The sequence below is a fragment of the Lepisosteus oculatus genome, chromosome 5 (assembly GCF_040954835.1).
Source record: "Lepisosteus oculatus isolate fLepOcu1 chromosome 5, fLepOcu1.hap2, whole genome shotgun sequence".
Lineage (NCBI taxonomy): Eukaryota > Metazoa > Chordata > Actinopteri > Semionotiformes > Lepisosteidae > Lepisosteus > Lepisosteus oculatus.
Window position 1 is genome coordinate 43,462,107 of NC_090700.1, and position 17,230 is coordinate 43,479,336.

Here is a 17,230-nt window from a genome sequence, read left to right on the forward strand (position 1 = left end):
GTTGAAGTTTTTAATTATGCCCCTGACAGTCGATATCGATATTTTTAAGATTTTACTTATTTTTTATCCCCATTATGTGCTTTGTGAAGATCAACAATGCTTAGCCTCATTTCTGTGGTAAGTTCTTTGACCTTCCCCATGCTGATGGATGACAAAAGGTTTTTCTGTGTGCATTTAATCATTTATATACCCAAGGGAAACAGGAAGTCACTAAAGTACACACATTAGATCATTAAGATAAAACTGAACTTCTATAAGTACAAATATATTATTTTTCAGATGTGTTTCATCGTATTTGAAGTGATCTTGAAGTAACAGAATTATTTGGTTTCCAATTGAACCTTGAAATGAAAAAATGTTTTAGAAAAAAAGGACAAATATTCCTCTTGCAAATTATCGATGTGGTTTATTTTATTAGGACTTTTCTTCATGTTTAATCAAGGGGTGCCAATAATTCTGGAGTATCACTGTATCTGCCATATAAAGATATAGATATGATGCTGTATTGAGTTAACCAATTTACAAAACAGGATGTTAATAGTTTCTAAAATTACATGCTTGTAAAGTAAAATCTTTTCATTAAAAAACTCTTAATTATGAAGGAGAACAAAAAGGACAGAATTTCTGAGGGGCTGCTGCCACTGTTGTGAAATTGCAAGACCAAGAAGACATTTCAGTATGTATTTTTGTTAAAAAAGTGAGCTTCCTCACATTCTTATATCTGGTAATCTCCTGAGCCTACAGAACATAAGAAACAGCTTCCCGGAATGAGCGATAAAACATTCAGAAGTCCATTCATCCTTCAAACATGATTTCATTTATTTTAAAAGAGAAATATAAAAAGAAAAAAAACTACTCCTTTACAAATTTATGCGAGAAGGCTCAATCAACTACATAAAATGTATTAAATACATGACATTTAAAAGCCAGTTCTCATTTCAGTCTGGTAGTGCTCTTAGTATCGGGAAGAGTGTCCGAGATGTGTATAAGCAGAGAATGGCAGCTCACCTTTTCATTTCATTCCTGACAAATCAGAACTTGGTTCTTATCCAACCTCAGTTGCAGAGCCATGAGGCACAGATACAGTAAAACATGACACTGAAAAGACTCCTTCCATTGTAACTAGAACATTCAAAGTGAATTTGTAGGGATTTTGGCCTTAATGCCCTTAGGGAGGCTTAAGGAGCCAAGAGCATACCACAAGGCTCAGGTATCTGTACTGGAATCACACAGCAGCGAAGAGAGCCGTCTGCTAAAAAAAACAGTTGGAGTATCCCATATTATGTAGTGTCTAACTTTGGCAGACAATGTAGGATTTCCACCATGTGCTGAAATACACAAGTTGTGAAGATTCACCAAATTCATCCTGTTACCAAATCAAACTGAATTTGATTTTTGCAAGGTTTTTATTTTTTTTTATGGACACCACTATCAGGCTAAGCTCATGTCTTCATTTCTGTATAGTAAAACCCACATTGCTACACCGATCTGCCAAAACACAAAATACACAAATTCACCCCTTTCAGCCTGATTTCTTGGTTCTCCTTGAAAAGGTAAGAAGATTCTGTTTTATCTGGGTGTCACTGCAGTGCAAAGGCAAAACTTCTATAGCACCACCTTCCTTTTATTAAAAAAAAACACAAATGAAGAATAAAACACCGGCATTAAATTCAGCCCGTACTCAGGATTATTTACACACCGATATTGGTACAAGAAGTGCTTTTATAGTGAAGAAAATGTCTTTTCATAGCAGAAAGCTTTCCATAACGAAGAATGGACAATCCAGGACCCTGCCATGGGCCCGGTCAGTTCTTCTCCCTGGAGAAGCATGTGGGGGATCTTCCTTCCACACGCCTCCATCTGTGGGTAAAATGACGAAGAGCGACCACAAACCCTCCCCACTGCCTGTTACACTGTTTCAACCGCTCGCCTGAGAGCAGCCTTTCTCGAGTCCGTCCCCCTCCCGTCTGCTCACACGGCCTTTTTATGAGACTGGTGTCGAGTGATCGCCTCTAGCTTCTGCCTGTATGCCTCGGCCTCCTTCTCCTTCTTCAAAAGCTGCTGCCGGTACTTCTGGGCTTCCCGATTAGCCTCCTCTAACTGTTTCTGTAGAGCTTCTTTCTCCTGTGGGTGCATAGGAAAGCAGAAAGCTGGTTTGAGACGAGCAGAACATGTCTTAAGGAGTCACTGAAAGGAGTTCATTTCCACGGAGATCTAGTCTCGCTGCTGTTCCCCAGATAGCAGTGTCTGCTGTGTGAACTGGCGTTCGTCACCCGTTTCTTGTGCCTTCTCTTTATTCAAAAACGACTGGAAATGAAAAACACTGACAGCACCGAGTCTTACAATTGTGAGTGCCCTGCTCTCCTTGCAGGTAAATACAACTGCATGAGTTTCAGCCCGTGAGACAAACACCACGTTAAACTACACGGCTGCAGTTTCATTTCATTGTGCTCTTGGATTTCATGGCTCCAAGTCACAGCAACCTTATTTTAAATCCCCAAATCAATACTCATTTCTTTAAGTTGGCATTTCGTAACTTTTGTTCAACTCCCATAAGTCATTTCTTATGTAGATCAATACTTTATGAACTGCCTTCCAAAACAAAGTGAACAAGATATAGGCAATCAGACGATCTTTATGAATGAAAAAAGTCTATTGCATTAAATCATTTTTTTTATCTGAAAATGTATTCAAGACAAACTGGCTACATATCACTTATGAGATGAAGGTCATTCTGCATCTACACATTCTCCGTGCAGCAGATTTTATCAGCAATGGAAAATAATGTCCCTGGAGACAAATATATCAATACACATTGTAAAACTAATTAAAATGACTGTCAAATGAAACCATACCATGCCACATAAATAATCACAATTATGAACAGAGACTCTCCAATTAAAAGAAGCAGTTGTAGGTGTTGGGATTTTCTAAGAACACATGCAACTCAACTGTCTTCCCAGAGCAGATGCAAATCACTTGCTTTGGATTACAAATTTTAATGACTGCATGACTAGCCTTAATACACAGTAAAATGAAGATTGTTTTACAGACAGCTCCACATCACCATTAAAATGTTCTGTATTATTAATGTGCACATACTTCAGATTCTTTGCCTCTGTCTGCCTATTCCCATTTCTATTACTGAAGTCAAATACTGTACTATAAATTGCGACAACCTCAAAATAAAACCCTGATCTAAAACTTTTTAAAACATCTGAAACATTTGGCATTTTAATTGGGGGAAAAAACAATCAAATGCTATGAAATAATACAAACCATTTTGAACTCCAAGGATAGTATATTAGATATACATTAGTATTACCAGTTACCTGGCATTACAACACTTTCAAATAAAGCTCTGCTCCTTAATATTTCCATGCTACACAAAAGGCCGAATTCCAGTAGAGGATTTAAAAGTTGATTTTGCTCGTGTTCAGTGTTTCATAATACTTGACTTAAAATCTTAATTAGGTCAACTAACTTAACTTCACCTTCACAATATCTTCTCATCTTTTTTCCCAATCTTTGATATAAAAACTTCTTGCTGTGAACCGGTCACATTCTTTATATTACTTCCTTGATGGCACGTTTAATGTATATAGATATAAAAATGCAAGGGGACATTAATTCACAGTCATACTTCCTAATATTACCACAAATAACCAAGTGAGATAATAAGTTGAGGAAACTTATTTTATTGGCAAACATTACAGATTTTTTATTGAAAAACAAAAAAACATTTATCTTTTTGATGTGTCAAAGTTAAAGTAGCTTTGCAGCTACAAGTTTATGCTGTAAAAATGCCTTTTTAAGTAAAAAAATATATATTCAAATATATTCAGCCATGTTCTGTGTCATTAATGTGGTGTGTGCCTGGCACTCTCTTCTGCCATGCATTCTGCCGTATAGTCCTTTATTATCTCCATTCTTCTACTTCTCTCTTTTCTCCTCTAATTCAATCCCTTTATCCACTAGATTACCTTGGCTGTTCATACTGTACCTAAAATGACAAGATCACGAATTACTTTTGCAATCTCATAAGCAAACCAATGCTTCCACTTCTATATTAACAACTGTCAAGAAACATGTCCCTACTCACAATGGCTTCACAATTTCAGTTTCATTATCAATTCATTCCTCTTCTGCATGTATGGATTCTAAACTGTTTTCAAGTGGAAAAACTGCGGGGAATTATCATTTTTCATATTTATGCTCAAGCACAGAAGACCAAACATAAACTAAGTCCGGTGACAATGCAGAGAAGATAGACAAATAGTAGCAAAAATAACCAAAGGCTGAAGTTCTAAATAAAGCTTGTGTATTTTTTTAAAATCTCAGAAAAAAGCCACCTATAGACAGACTTACTTCAATTCCTGTGTTTTCCACATGATTTTCAATTATCTCTATACGTTGTCTCTTGACAGATGGCTCTTCGCTGATTACAGTCTCTTCTGCAATGTCTGTGGCCGGCACTGTTAAAACTAAAACATAGAAAAACTTTTTAAGCTACAACTTTCTATGACAACACCAGTCAGAGAATAAAAATGCTTCCTGGATATTTAAAAAGCAAGTGTTCTTAATGATTTTTATAATTACATGCGTTCATATAGTGTTTCATCCCAAAGCATTATAAATCAGAACAGACCTGCTTCATTTATCTCTGAAGTGCAGCCCCTCTACACAGCAGATCAGGGGGATGTGAGAAATTCATCCCAAAGAGGATTTTAGACAGGACGCCGGGGCAACACACCTTTTTACTACCGTCTCATCTGTCCACGTCCACCATAGCAGGGTATTGGCTTTTGGAAATTTTAATTCCATAGGGGACAAACAAATCAAAATCTAAACTGTGAAACAGATTGTGAAATATAAATGCAATATCTACACTTGCTTCCTTCTTCTGCATGTGTTACATATAAAATATTTTCCCATCATTAAATATCTTTGCAATATGGTTCGAAATTTACCTTGCTGGCCGTCTGGCATTGTCACGATGATGGGCTGGCCTATGCCACTTGCTGTCTGTAAGTTGCCAAGCTGGATGCCATCTGTAACAATAGTGATGACTTGCTGCCCCCCAGAGCTGACGACCTGCTGAATGGCCCCATCCACTGAGTCTGCTGTTACCACTTCTTCTGTTGCAACTACTGAACAATGAGAAAAAATATCACAGTACTTAAGATATAAAACTACAGGGTATAAACTTTACCATGTGCAAATCAAGCAAAGTTCACATGTATCACAACAACAGGAGCATGTGTTTTAAAGAACTTGTTACACAGAGGTGTCAACTTTGAAGATTTAGTGGTAATTTCTCCCTAATTGATGGAAATGGCCTAAAGAACATGGTGAAAGAAACGCCAAGCACAAAGAAAATAGATGTCTTTACAAATAATAAAGCTGTCAAGCAGTTCACATCGCAGCTTTAAGTTGATCTACCTTTTTATTTTTTTTGTACATTGAAATTGCCTCGAAAAGTTAGTCTTCTGTGACTTTTGCGCCACCACAAACACAGGGGTTTAATCTCCATGAGTCAATGTTAAATTATACTGTAGATCATTGACTGTGAGGAAATACAAAAGAAAAGCAAACACTTCTGGGATGTGATGACTTGTGCAGTCATCTAAAAAAAAACATTTGCTGTGATATAGCCTATACAATTGGAGATGTTGGCTTTGATAAGGCCTCTTGGAAAGAAGAGTATTTGAATTCTGTCCACTTAAAGATCATACATGACATAAGGAGACAAAAGCCAATGCTTTCATCTGATGTAAAACCTTCCTTTAATTTGTGTTTTAATGTGCACTCTACTCTGCAGACTGGATGCTGTCATTACCCTTTGTTTTGCTTGGACTAGAATTCTAAAAGGTCAAGTATCTCATAATGCACTTTCAAAACACCATCTTTGGGGCAGCATCTTCATTCATGTCAAAAGTTCTGATAAACTCAATAGACACTCCCTGTACGTTCCTCTTTTCTAATACCCTGCCTCAGTTAGTCAAACCCATATCAAGACTCAGTCTGATCACAGGCATCCACGTCATAGTGAGCCAGGAAAAGCATCAGGATAAAGAGGTTAATCTCCAGGTGAAATTGGAGGAGACAAGAAAAGGTAGTGTTTTTTACCAAAAGGTGTTCTTCGGGCGTAAGGTGGTGTGTTATGCTGACAAGCTGCTTTTTATTTCCGCTTTCTAGTGTGAAATTAACCCCTGCTTGCTCCTTTGCACCCTACACTGACTCAGCTCCCCACTCCAAGCACTGGGTTAGTTCCATTATCCAGAACAACCCCCTGTACTGCTGGCTGCATCTGTTCGAAGCATTCGGGTACTGTATTTATCCAGAATAAAATGGTAAAGTAAAAAATAACACTCTCCTATTTAAAGTAAAATGATGTACTCTTCAGACACTTATTTCAAAGTTTACATATGTAGATATCTTCGTTTTGGTAAAGGTAACATGACCACATCTGCTAATTTACATTATCATAAAAGCATTTAAAAAACTGAAGAACTACACTATTAACCGGAACAATCATTTGTATACCACTACCACACCCTTGGTTTAATGGAGACACAGTAATATATTTGGGTAAATAATGATACCGTGCATCACCGTGCCCTAGGAAAGTACAGTGCAACTTACTCCTCGGGCAGCCTGGAAAAGTAAGCGGGACTTTTCCCCCCTCCTAACACCTCCTTTTGTCTGGCAATGCAATTCTTCAACTGAGAGGGTTTATAGGGGGTGTAGCAGCACTGAGCTTTTTGCCTAAAAAAATCTCAATTATATTTTTAACAACTTAACACATAGTACCTGGAGTTTCAGATGAATTGGATAAGGGAGCAGATGCTTCTGCTAAAGCTGCTAATGTAGCTAATACTGATGTTGATGAGTTGCCAAACTGTACTGTTGACACACCCGCTTCATCTAAGAAGAGATTTAACACAAATTAGTATACAACCCTGGTTTTCCATTTACTAACAATACATTAAATCTCTTTTTAATTTAATCAGAACTGAAGAATATAAAACACAATCCGCAATCCTAAACCTAAAAGTCCCAAGATATGATGTACATCTATGCTCCATCAGTATTAGAACAACTCTGTTTATCAGCCTATAGCAGATTCCAGCATCTTGCATATCGGGATATTAAATGTTGCTAGGAAAGCCAAATTTTGTTTAAAAAAAAACTTGGATGTGCCAACAATACCCAGACCTGCCACTATTCACTCTACACTGCAAAAAAATTAGAAGTGACAGACTGCAAATTAAACATATACCTGCTATTTATTAGCTTGTGCATTAGAGCTGACTGCCATGTTACAGTAAAGGCTAATGTCCACCACTTGACGAGTAATAAAACACAAAGTTTTCGTTAATTCAGCCACCAGGCCTGTAACACTGCAACAGCTCGGCAAAGCACTTCATGTTCCCAGACAGCATACCTGTTGATTTTGAGGAATTGGCAGCCGAAACCAGGCCTGCGAGATTCACCACTCCTCCAGGACCAATTATAAACTGAGGCGTAGCTGTGTGTATCGTGACTGTGTCGGGACTTTCTGGGTTTGTGTTGATCTGGTTTTGCATGGACACCTGTGGAGAAGGCAAACAGTCAGTGTAGGGTCCGCTGTTAATCATTAAAGAACTGCCTAAGTTCATGCCAATCGCTAGTACACTATTTATTTGAGGACTTCCTATGAAGCCATGCTGTGCTCTGGGATAAAGCCCTTTGGAGCTGCAGCCTTTGATCCTAGACACACATGCAGCAGGTCAAGAAACAACTCCCCTTACACCTAATCTGGCAGCGTACATGCCTTCATTGTATCATTTTTCACTGCATCATTTAAAAGAATAAATCTGGTTTTTATACTGATCAGAGAGGACTGCTTCTTCTAATTTAGTGTCATCATTTACAGTAAACCACACCCTGGGCTAAATCAAAACATATATCCATTCTCCACACATAAGCTGTGAACCCATTTAATTGATGCCAGCCTGTTGTTTGCAAAATGCCTCTTTCTTCTGGTCAAAAAAAGAATTTGTATTTTGTAACTAGCAGGTGCATCAGGGTTGGTATTAGGGCTGGGCGATATGGCCAAAAACATTATCACGATAAATTTAATATCAGTCGATTAGATAATTATCACGATAAATCTCAAATTATATCTTTCAGGTTTAAAGGCAGATTTTTTTCTCCTGAGTGAAAGTTGAAGAAACAGTTAATTGGAAACTTAAACAACTCTTTATTTTAAGAACACAACAAACACTTGCCAAACAGCAGAAACATTAAACAAATGAATAGAGAGTATTCAAGTCTTTTTTATGTCAAAATATGCATAAGTAAAAATTACAAAATAAATATCTTAATAGAAAAATTAAATACTGCAGTGTGATCAAACACACATAGAAGATGGCTCAGACTGCAAAGTTTAAAGTGCTCTGTTTTATGTCTGATTGTAAAAAGCCAAAATATCTCCAAATTATGGAAGTTGAATGACCTTTTCTGTTGACAATGTCATCGTCCTTCAAGCTGGTCACTGGCAGCACTACATTTGCTTCAGTGTCGCTCATTTCTCCACTCTAACTACAATCCTGTCAGCCACCACCGTGTGGGTAAACAACACCACATTAGCAGCCCAGTCTGCAACACACATGCGCACTCGCGCAGTATTTTGTGCGCAAAAGCATAAACATATATATTGAACATTTATCAAACTTTTGTTAAAGTTATACCGAGGAAAATTTTATTGCGATAATTATCGTTATCGAATTATCGCCCAGCCCTAGTTGGTATTTGACCCAGACCTAGGAAGAATGGGAAGAACACATTGCATTGCATCTGACAGTCAAATAGGAGGCCACCAGCAAAATGGAAAATGTTTCCACTGGTTCTCATTAGCTTCAATTATAGATACAATTGTTAAATTGTCAAGGAACCACAACGTTAATCAAAGTTCAGAATCAAAATCACTAAGAATAAAACTTCTAACTTCTGCCAACACAGAAATACTTACATTTTTTGAAGAGTCAAATATAATCATATAATATTACAACAGTAAAATACCTTATTTGGATAAGTGCTCACCCCCTTTACAATTGCATTTGTAAACTTGCACAAAATGGCACAAGTCAGGAGATTGGTATATAAAAGGTTGTAAGGATCCCATGGAGCACAGTCAAGACCATCATTAAGAAGTGGAAGGTGTATGGCACCACCCAGACCATGCCTAGACCAGGCCGACAGAAACTTTGAACAAGCTACAGGCCTTTATTACAAAGACTGGTCACTGTGTGCATGTGACAACAATATCACAAGCGCTCCGCAAATCTGGCCTGTATTTGAGGGTGGCAAAAAAAAAGCTACGTCAAGTCTTGTTTTTCTAAAAAGCACCTTAAAAATTCTGTGGCCAAGGGGCAAAAAGTGCTGTGGTCAGATGAGACCAAAATCAAACCTTTTGGCCGGAATGCAAAATGGTACATCTGGCGAGAACCCAATACCATTCCCACAGTAAAGCATGGTGGTGGCAGCATCCTGTTGAGGGAGTGTTTCTCTTCAGCTGGGACTGGGGCATTTGCCAGGATAAAAGGGAAGATGGATGGTGCAAAATACAGGCAAATTCTTGAAGAAATCCTGCAGACCTCAGCCAGGAAGTTGAAAATAGGAAGATGGTTCACCTTTCAAAATGACAATGACCCAAAGCACACCGCCAAAGTAAGCGTACAGTGGTTGAAGGACAGGACGGTGAATGTCCTTGAGTGGCCTAGTCAGAGCCCTCACCTAAATCCCACTGAAAACTTTTGGAATGACATGAAGAGGACAGTCCATCAACGGTCACCACGCAGTTTGTGCGAGCTTGAACAATTCTATAAGGAGGAATGGGCAAATATCCCTCCCTCTAGGTGTGCAAAGGTAGTAGAGATGTATCCAAACAGACTCAAGGCTGTAATTCAAGCATAAGGTGCTTCCACCAAGTATTAACTCATGGGGGCTGTTCTCTTATCCAACCTAGTTATTCTACTTTTTTATTTTTTTTCTGGAAGTTTTGCTTTTCTTTTTTATTTCATGTTGCAAGGTACAATTTGTAAATAAAACTGGAAAAAGTCTGATTTTGTCTTCTTTTAGGGCTTTAGGGCAACAAAAGGTGAACATTTTGAAAGGAGGTGGTGACTTTCTATACCCACTGTACATCACAGAATGTTGTTAGACTGTATTCATTACACCCATCTTTTTTAGATGCAATTCAAAGGGAAAATAACTGGGGAATTACCTGAAGAATTTCTGCCAGTTCTTCGTTTGCATTGTCAACTGCAATATCCAGTGCATTCTTGCAGAATTTACTCTGTGCATGAACATCAGCACCATATTTTATTAAAAGCTCCACGACGTCTCGATGGCCATGCTCTGTGGCCCAGTGAAGGGCTGTCATTTTCAGCATGTCTTTGGCATTCACGTCAGCTCCATGCTAGAAACAAACAAATCCTAAATCAATGCATGTACTGTTGCTGGTGAACTTTCCACATTTACAAATGGAAAGGGATGATGAAAGTATCTAACAGGTCTGATTTTTTTGCTATGAAACTACTATTGTTTTCCAATCACTGTTCAATTTAGTGCACTCTAAGGACAACTAGCAAACAGAATTACTACATCAAAGCCATACTTGTGCAGCCTTTTGGTGTATAGCCTGTAGTGCTTAATGGGTTTAATAATAGATTTCGATACACCATAACTGTACCTAAAGTTTCACACTTCCAACATACTAAAAGATCTGACTTAGAAATGATCAAGAAATAAGAAATGTAATATTGAAAAATACAATGTCAAGGTAACTTCCAAAAGCATCCCTAAAAAGTGAGAAGCCATTTTATTACGGTGTTGAAATTAACAAGAACTCAGCTAGGGGAAGCATTTAATTTTTCTGAGTAGTTTTAATGATTGTAAGTATATACTGTGCTCTTCAGATTTATTAATACCCTTGAAACAAGAACACAAATTCTGACTTGAGATTTCACAAGTCTAAAAGATATTGAATTCTGGAAAACCCGAAGACCAGATTTAGTCACACCTCTAAGTATTCCATGAAATAAAATCCACCAACCTATAAAAACATTATGCTAAAAATCATCCTGCCAAGAAGAAGATGCAAGAGTATCTTGTCTTACACCAAGAGCTGTAAGACAAGTAGCTCAGGAAGCAATCATAAACCCTAGGAAACAGTCCCGTTTTCAAAACAAACTGATGTTTTCAGGATACAAAGCATCAACATCACTTGACATTATGTGAATGTGGTATAAATGGAGAGGTTGCAAGGAAAATTGCCTCTTCTTGAACAAGACACAAAACTCGTATTTCCTGAACTACAAGAAAATGACAATTTGAACTATGTATTGTGGTCAGATAAAATTAAAATTGAGCTCTTTGACATCCACATCAGTGCTGCGTGGGCCATACAAAGATAGAGCAAATACTGAGAAAACTCTCACATTCACTATGAAAGATGGTGGACAGGTTATATTACATCTACAGACTCAGGAGTCCTTTTTAAAGTGTCGGTCTTCATGATTTTCCCTACATACAGTACCAGAACATTATGGCCAGAATCTTGATCCCTCTGCCAAGAAGTTCGGGAATGGACAAAAACAGATTTTCCAGTGTGACAATAATCCAAAGAATATACCCAAATCAGCAAAGAAGTGGATAACTGCATACAAATGTTCTTGACTCAGTCTTCGATCCTCAAACCAATTAAAACCATTTGTGGTTCAACCTCAGGAGCTCACAAAACAGAAACCAGTGGGTCTGAAGAACCTAGGGCTCTTCTGCCGGGAGGAATGGTCAAACTTCTCCCTCTGAAGAGCAAGAATCTATCAGTACACATTATAAGGCTTCTAGTCACTGAGATCTCTGCCAGAGCAGGATTTATAAAATACCAACTACTAGGTGTGTGAACAAGATTATTTCTGACAAATATGATTTATCTCTGTGCAATGCTAAGCAAGACATTATCCAATCTGTAAATCTTTCTGCTAGAAACATTTCTGTTCCCATTTCATTCAGGTGGATGAATACATTTGAAGGGCACTCTATACTGTTATGCAAATTTAGTATGTTTTGAAAATATTTTACATGCAGCCAGAATCACAGGACCTTGAAAAATGTCAGCAACCTGCCAAGACATTTGGGTCACCATTACATCCCACAGATGTCTGTGAGCATTTGGAATCCTTCCCACAGGTCAGACGGACTGGAGTCATTACCTTCAGCAGCACCTCCACAATACGAGCGTGGCCCTCTGAAGCCGCCATGTGTAAGGGGGTTCGGTCCACCTTGGTCCTGGCATCCCGACTCACCCCTGCCCTGAGCAGGACTTCTGTGGTGGAATAATGCCCATACTGGGCCGAGAGGTGCAGGGGTGACGTTCCAAGCTAACAGAAAAAAAGCAGAAAGGGTCAGGGTTCTGAAAAAAATGTGTTTAACTGGACTGTGTTTACTTCTTTAACTGTCACATTAACCCTTGTAAAGAAGCACTGCTTTCAAGTTATTCAAACAAAAAAGGCACTCATGCTTTCAACCCTAATATGAATGAGAGGAGTTTAATTGTGCCTTTTAATAAAAATAACATTTAAAATTATAAATTAGCTGTGACCCAAGGGAAGAGAGACTGGATCACTCCTTATCAAATCCTCCTTGGTCAAAACAGAAGTAAATAACACTCATGCAGGCTGTTGGTATGACGAAATTCAGTATGCCTTAAGAAAAATAATTTCATTAGAAGAAAAATCTTTCTCGCAGCTAGACAGAAGAAAGGGCATTCTTGCACAGCGCATTTTAGCAAAAAATTAAAACTCTCAAGCACTTGCTAGGATATTCAAAAGCTGACAGTTAACAGTTCAATACCTATGCGAAAGTGATCTGATCAAAATGTACAAATGGGATCCATCATATCATAAACATGTTCAAAGAGTTTAATCAGTAGTGAACCTTCTTTATTATTATGATAAGCTTAATATCCCTAGCATGCATACAAATGCCAATTATCAGAGCAGTTGATAATTAAGCAGTTATAAGCAGTTGCTGTCATGGTGCTTTTGGCATTGAGTGAAAAAACCACTGTGCAGCCATGTCATTTCAGCAGACCCTGCAGTCCTTACCCAGTCTGTAGTGAACGGTGCTCCATTAGCCATCAGAATACGGACTTCATCATCCTGTCCTGCCCGGGCTGCCTCAAGCAGCTTCTTGCCCAGATCCACCAGGGACATCTAACATCAAAAAGTAACAGTTTATCACTTTTAAAGCCAAGCGAAAATGACTTTTTTTTCCTCACACCTTATTCACACCAAGCGATAGATCAAAACAGGTAGTGTGCATGTAAACACACACCTGTTCATTGTAACTACCACTTCTTAAGCACCGTGACAGTCTCGGTGGGCATGGCACATTGAGCAGACAGCCACAGATGCTAGTCATCAGGGTCTAAATTAAAGACAACATCACTGCATGATGGCAGATCTAGGGTGACTGGACATGTGCATGCCAATGAGGGAGCTGAGATTGGCAGAAATGCTGCATTAAGGAAGCTCCAGTTGCATCTATATTGTTTACTTTCTGGTGTCATTGAGTGGGAAGTATAGATTATACAAAGGAGTTTCTGACCCAGTCCGTACATCTGCTGTGAGGTCACCCAAGTCTAGGAAATCTGTCTCTCCTCAAACATGAGCTCTGGCAGTACATCTCTCAGAAGTTCAATCACAGGTGTGCTCCTGGTTCTTTATTTAAAAAGCAGTGAGCTTTCTTTTAATTAGAAAATTTTCTTTTTTATATTTATGTTACATAAGGAACTAAAATAACAGAAGCAAAATAGTCCTGTTACTATAGGAGGTTATAATAACAATAAGGTAGAAGAGTCCTGTTATAGTAACAGTCCAGTCAAAGGGTCATGTTTCAAATGTTAAACAGAACTGTATAGTTATGTAACAATAACTATAACAGTACAATATGTTGCTCTGCTAGAATAGAGGGCGATAGTGCAGTGGAACAGTGTTAATTCAACAAAGCACTACAACCTACATTACAGTTGTTGTACACAGAGGATATACTATAACTTCAGTGGTACAGTAATGTACAGTCTTACAGTACAGCTGAAAAACAAGGCTCATACCTTGAAATTATATTATAATATGACGTATTATATATATATAATGATCTGTCATACCATCGATTGCATTACTTTAAATTATAAATTGCGATATTCACTTAACATACAAACTTTCATTATCGTAAAAGCAGGAGGTTCAAGTTATAGCCGCATGTACTTTCATTGCGGAAAATCGAATGAAAACAGTCATTTCTATTTGTAGTCAATCCCAAAGACACCTTTCCGCGTATAAAAACAGTATTTCGCCTGTTTTAGACTCTCGTTTGTTTTTTTACTCCCTCCACAAGTAGATAACTTTGTGTGGGGATTCTGGACCTCTTTCAAGTATCACACTTTATTATACACAATCAAAATGGCGACGTTGATTCCGTGGTACATATCAAAACGAAAACAGCTCTCTGAAGATTCAGGCAAAAAAGTCGCTCTTTTCAGGCTAAAACTGGAAAAATCAATGATAAAGGATCTGTATAACAAACGTTTACGGTCTTTGGAGTGCTTGATGAGGAGAGAAAACACAAAGCACGCTAGTAACAACTATAAAATTGACTAGCTCCCATATTAATCGTGATCGAAGCCAGACGAGGCTTTGACGTTCAGTATTTAAAGTCAAACTGGGGTCCTGCATGATAACACGACACCCATTCGCTTACCCATATTCGGTCTGCACGTATCTACTTCTTCAACACCGTGCTTCCCTCGGGCCCTACAGCCCGCTACCCAAGCCAGGCAAGGCGCACAACACCAGGCCACCATTTTCTCCGATAACACCCCCACTGCCGCCAGAAAACACCGGGACCCCAGCCCAAAGTAAACACCGCGGGGCACTTATTGCTCCCCAAAAAACATAAAGCTCTAAACGCCAGTAACCCCGGAAACCTGGCAAGTTTAATGCAATAAACAGGAAACCGGTCGGATGCTCGGGGTTCCGGGGGAAGTTGAATTATTTTTCACCAGCAAAGAGATCAACTTCCACATCCGGTAGGGCCGCACAAAACACCCCGACACTGACCTGGAAAAGATTCCTTATTGCCTGCCACATTGATAAGCATGCCCGCCCGAGCCTTACCTTACCGTTTGGATCTACCGGACCGCGGTACTTCGGGCCGACGGAGCCTGCGAGGGTACCGAGGGGGTTTTGTTACGATGCTCTCTCGCCTAGGCGCCCAGTTTTCTTACTCACAAGTCCCCGTATTTTGCGCGGATGTGCACATTCCGGGGCTGCGTGATCAGCTTCTTCTTCAATTACTGTTGGCAGTTATTATCGAGGTAGCGACTTGTAAACCACCCCCTCATGGGGCACTGCCGTCATTTTCCTGCCAGTGTTAAAATCTGAAGGAACCCCGGTGCACCTTAGTAGTGGTTATCGGCCATGTGTGGTAGTTTTATGTGTGTTGTTGTTGAATAAACAAAGTGAGAGGAACGTACATGTGCGTGCGGAGTGATACTTAATAGTGCGCTGTGGCCGAGAAGTCGGTGTGGCGCAGCTGCTGTGCAGACGAACCGCTGGGCGCTCGAGCTGCGCTTTGCGTTTTGAACCTGGATTTCTGCCGGGTTTCCTCGCCACGCAGAGAGACCGTTAAGATATCCGAGCCCTGCACAGCAGTGTGTAACATAGTCACTTTGTCAGGATCTGCTGCCCCCCCTGCTTGTAATATTTTGTTAAATGTCTTTACTGGGAAGGATTCTCTGAAAAGAGTCTTATGGTCAGGAAAAGTTACACTGTAGTTGTTCCGCCTCGGGGTGAAAATAGGGTTGTGCGGTAGTTTATGCTTAAGGACCGAACCCCATTAAAACAAAATCAAGCTACATTTTTATATTTACCGATGATAAAAATATTGGAAGTGGGTCTGCAGGGTGAACACATCCGTTAAGTGCTGTTTTACTTCAGCCTTTTTCCAGGGTGTGATGCTTTTCCATATATGATTGTAATTCAGAAACACTTCACACAGACAGATTAGAAAATTACTATGTAGCCGTTGAGAATTTGATTCAGGATTTTAGCCATCCGATTTGTATCGGAGATATGGTAAAGTAAACGGTGAAATTTAGCTGTTCAGTGGCCTCAATTGACTTATTTTAAAACAACTCGTCCTTTCCAGTGCTTTTAAGTCGGCTTTTATCAATGATGAAATCCAAGTTCTCCAGTGTTTTTTTAATGTGGTACAGTACATTGTTATATAAAACACTTGATATTTTAATGTTTTTGGAGGTGGAGATTTTGTAATGTCAATCAAATAAAGAAAATCATTCACAGTCTCGTATTTTAATTCTTTGTAAATCCTTATTACCTTTTGCTAGAATCATTTCAAAATAAATGCAATCTCCATCCCTTAATAAATTTGTTAATAATATAATATGTGCCATAATTATATAATTTTATTTCGAATTTAAGAATAAGCAGTTAATTTATGTCGAGTATAAACAATTTTCTTACTCGAATCATGGTGTCACATTTACATTTATCACCAAAACATAAGCTCTCAAGAAGTCCTTGCAGAAATATAACAGTATTACTATAAAATTATCCGATGATAAAAAGCTGAGAGAACACTAGGTGGAGATTTTAATTTGATTGATGTTTTTTCTACGTTGTAAAGATCTTAAATTGAAAATAAATGTGTAATTCTTGAATGTTGAATTATAAAAGCGGTCTTTTTTTCCTAGTTTTATTATCAATTAATACAAAGAAGATACAGCATCCAAAACAGAAATGTGAACAGAAAAGACTCTTAATTATATGTTGGCAGAGAACATTACAAATCTGAACATACCAAATTAAGTTTATAAAACCCCGCTTGCTAGAATGTTACATGAGAATGACGTCCTGAATTTTATAATTCAATACGACTGTTATCACTGTGATTAATACAAGTACTATGGAAATTTTCTAATACAGATTTTATGGGGTGTCTTTAAACTGTATGTTCTTAAACACCCGTAAAAGTATATAGTGAGAACATGGAAATATAGGGTGGGGAAAAAACGATCACACTAAGACAACCACTCCCGGACTCCCGGCGCGCTGCACTTACGAGTGTTAATAAAGCTTGTGCGTTTTGAAATCCCGCCTGC

General features: G+C 38.6%; 1 protein-coding gene across 7 annotated transcripts; it reads right to left on the bottom strand.

Moving 5' to 3' along the window:
* Positions 1-1,603: 1,603 nt before the first annotated feature.
* gabpb1 (GA binding protein transcription factor subunit beta 1) lies at positions 1,604-15,641 on the bottom strand. 7 transcript variants are annotated; one of them, XM_015343050.2, is made up of 9 exons: positions 15,230-15,641; positions 13,155-13,262; positions 12,261-12,428; positions 10,271-10,465; positions 7,448-7,595; positions 6,814-6,927; positions 4,971-5,147; positions 4,369-4,484; positions 1,604-2,124 (listed from the first exon to the last, which is right to left on the bottom strand). In XM_015343050.2, the coding sequence occupies exons 2-9, from the start codon at positions 13,260-13,262 to the stop codon at positions 1,972-1,974; spliced, it is 1,179 nt and encodes a 392-aa protein (XP_015198536.1). In that variant the 5' UTR covers positions 15,230-15,641; the 3' UTR covers positions 1,604-1,971. The 7 variants fall into 7 exon arrangements, with proteins under 7 accessions (XP_015198536.1, XP_015198534.1, XP_006628700.1 ...); XM_015343048.2 differs by having other exon boundaries at positions 4,971-5,150; positions 15,225-15,641; XM_006628637.3 differs by having other exon boundaries at positions 4,971-5,150; positions 15,230-15,640.
* Between the last annotated feature and the right edge of the window lie 1,589 nt (positions 15,642-17,230).

What these genes read in the sequence shown, in the direction of transcription:
- gabpb1 (XM_015343048.2), bottom strand. Translation starts at nt 13,262, where the DNA reads ATGTCCCTGGTGGATCTGGGCAAGAAGCTGCTTGAGGCAGCCCGGGCA. An exon ending in CAATTCCTCAAAATCAACAG is followed by an intron (nt 6,928 to 7,447) that starts GTATGCTGTCTG and finishes ATCTCTTCTTAG; the next exon opens with ATGAAGCGGGTGTGTCAACA. An exon ending in AATGCCAGACGGCCAGCAAG is followed by an intron (nt 4,485 to 4,970) that starts GTAAATTTCGAA and finishes TCTATGTTTTAG; the next exon opens with TTTTAACAGTGCCGGCCACA.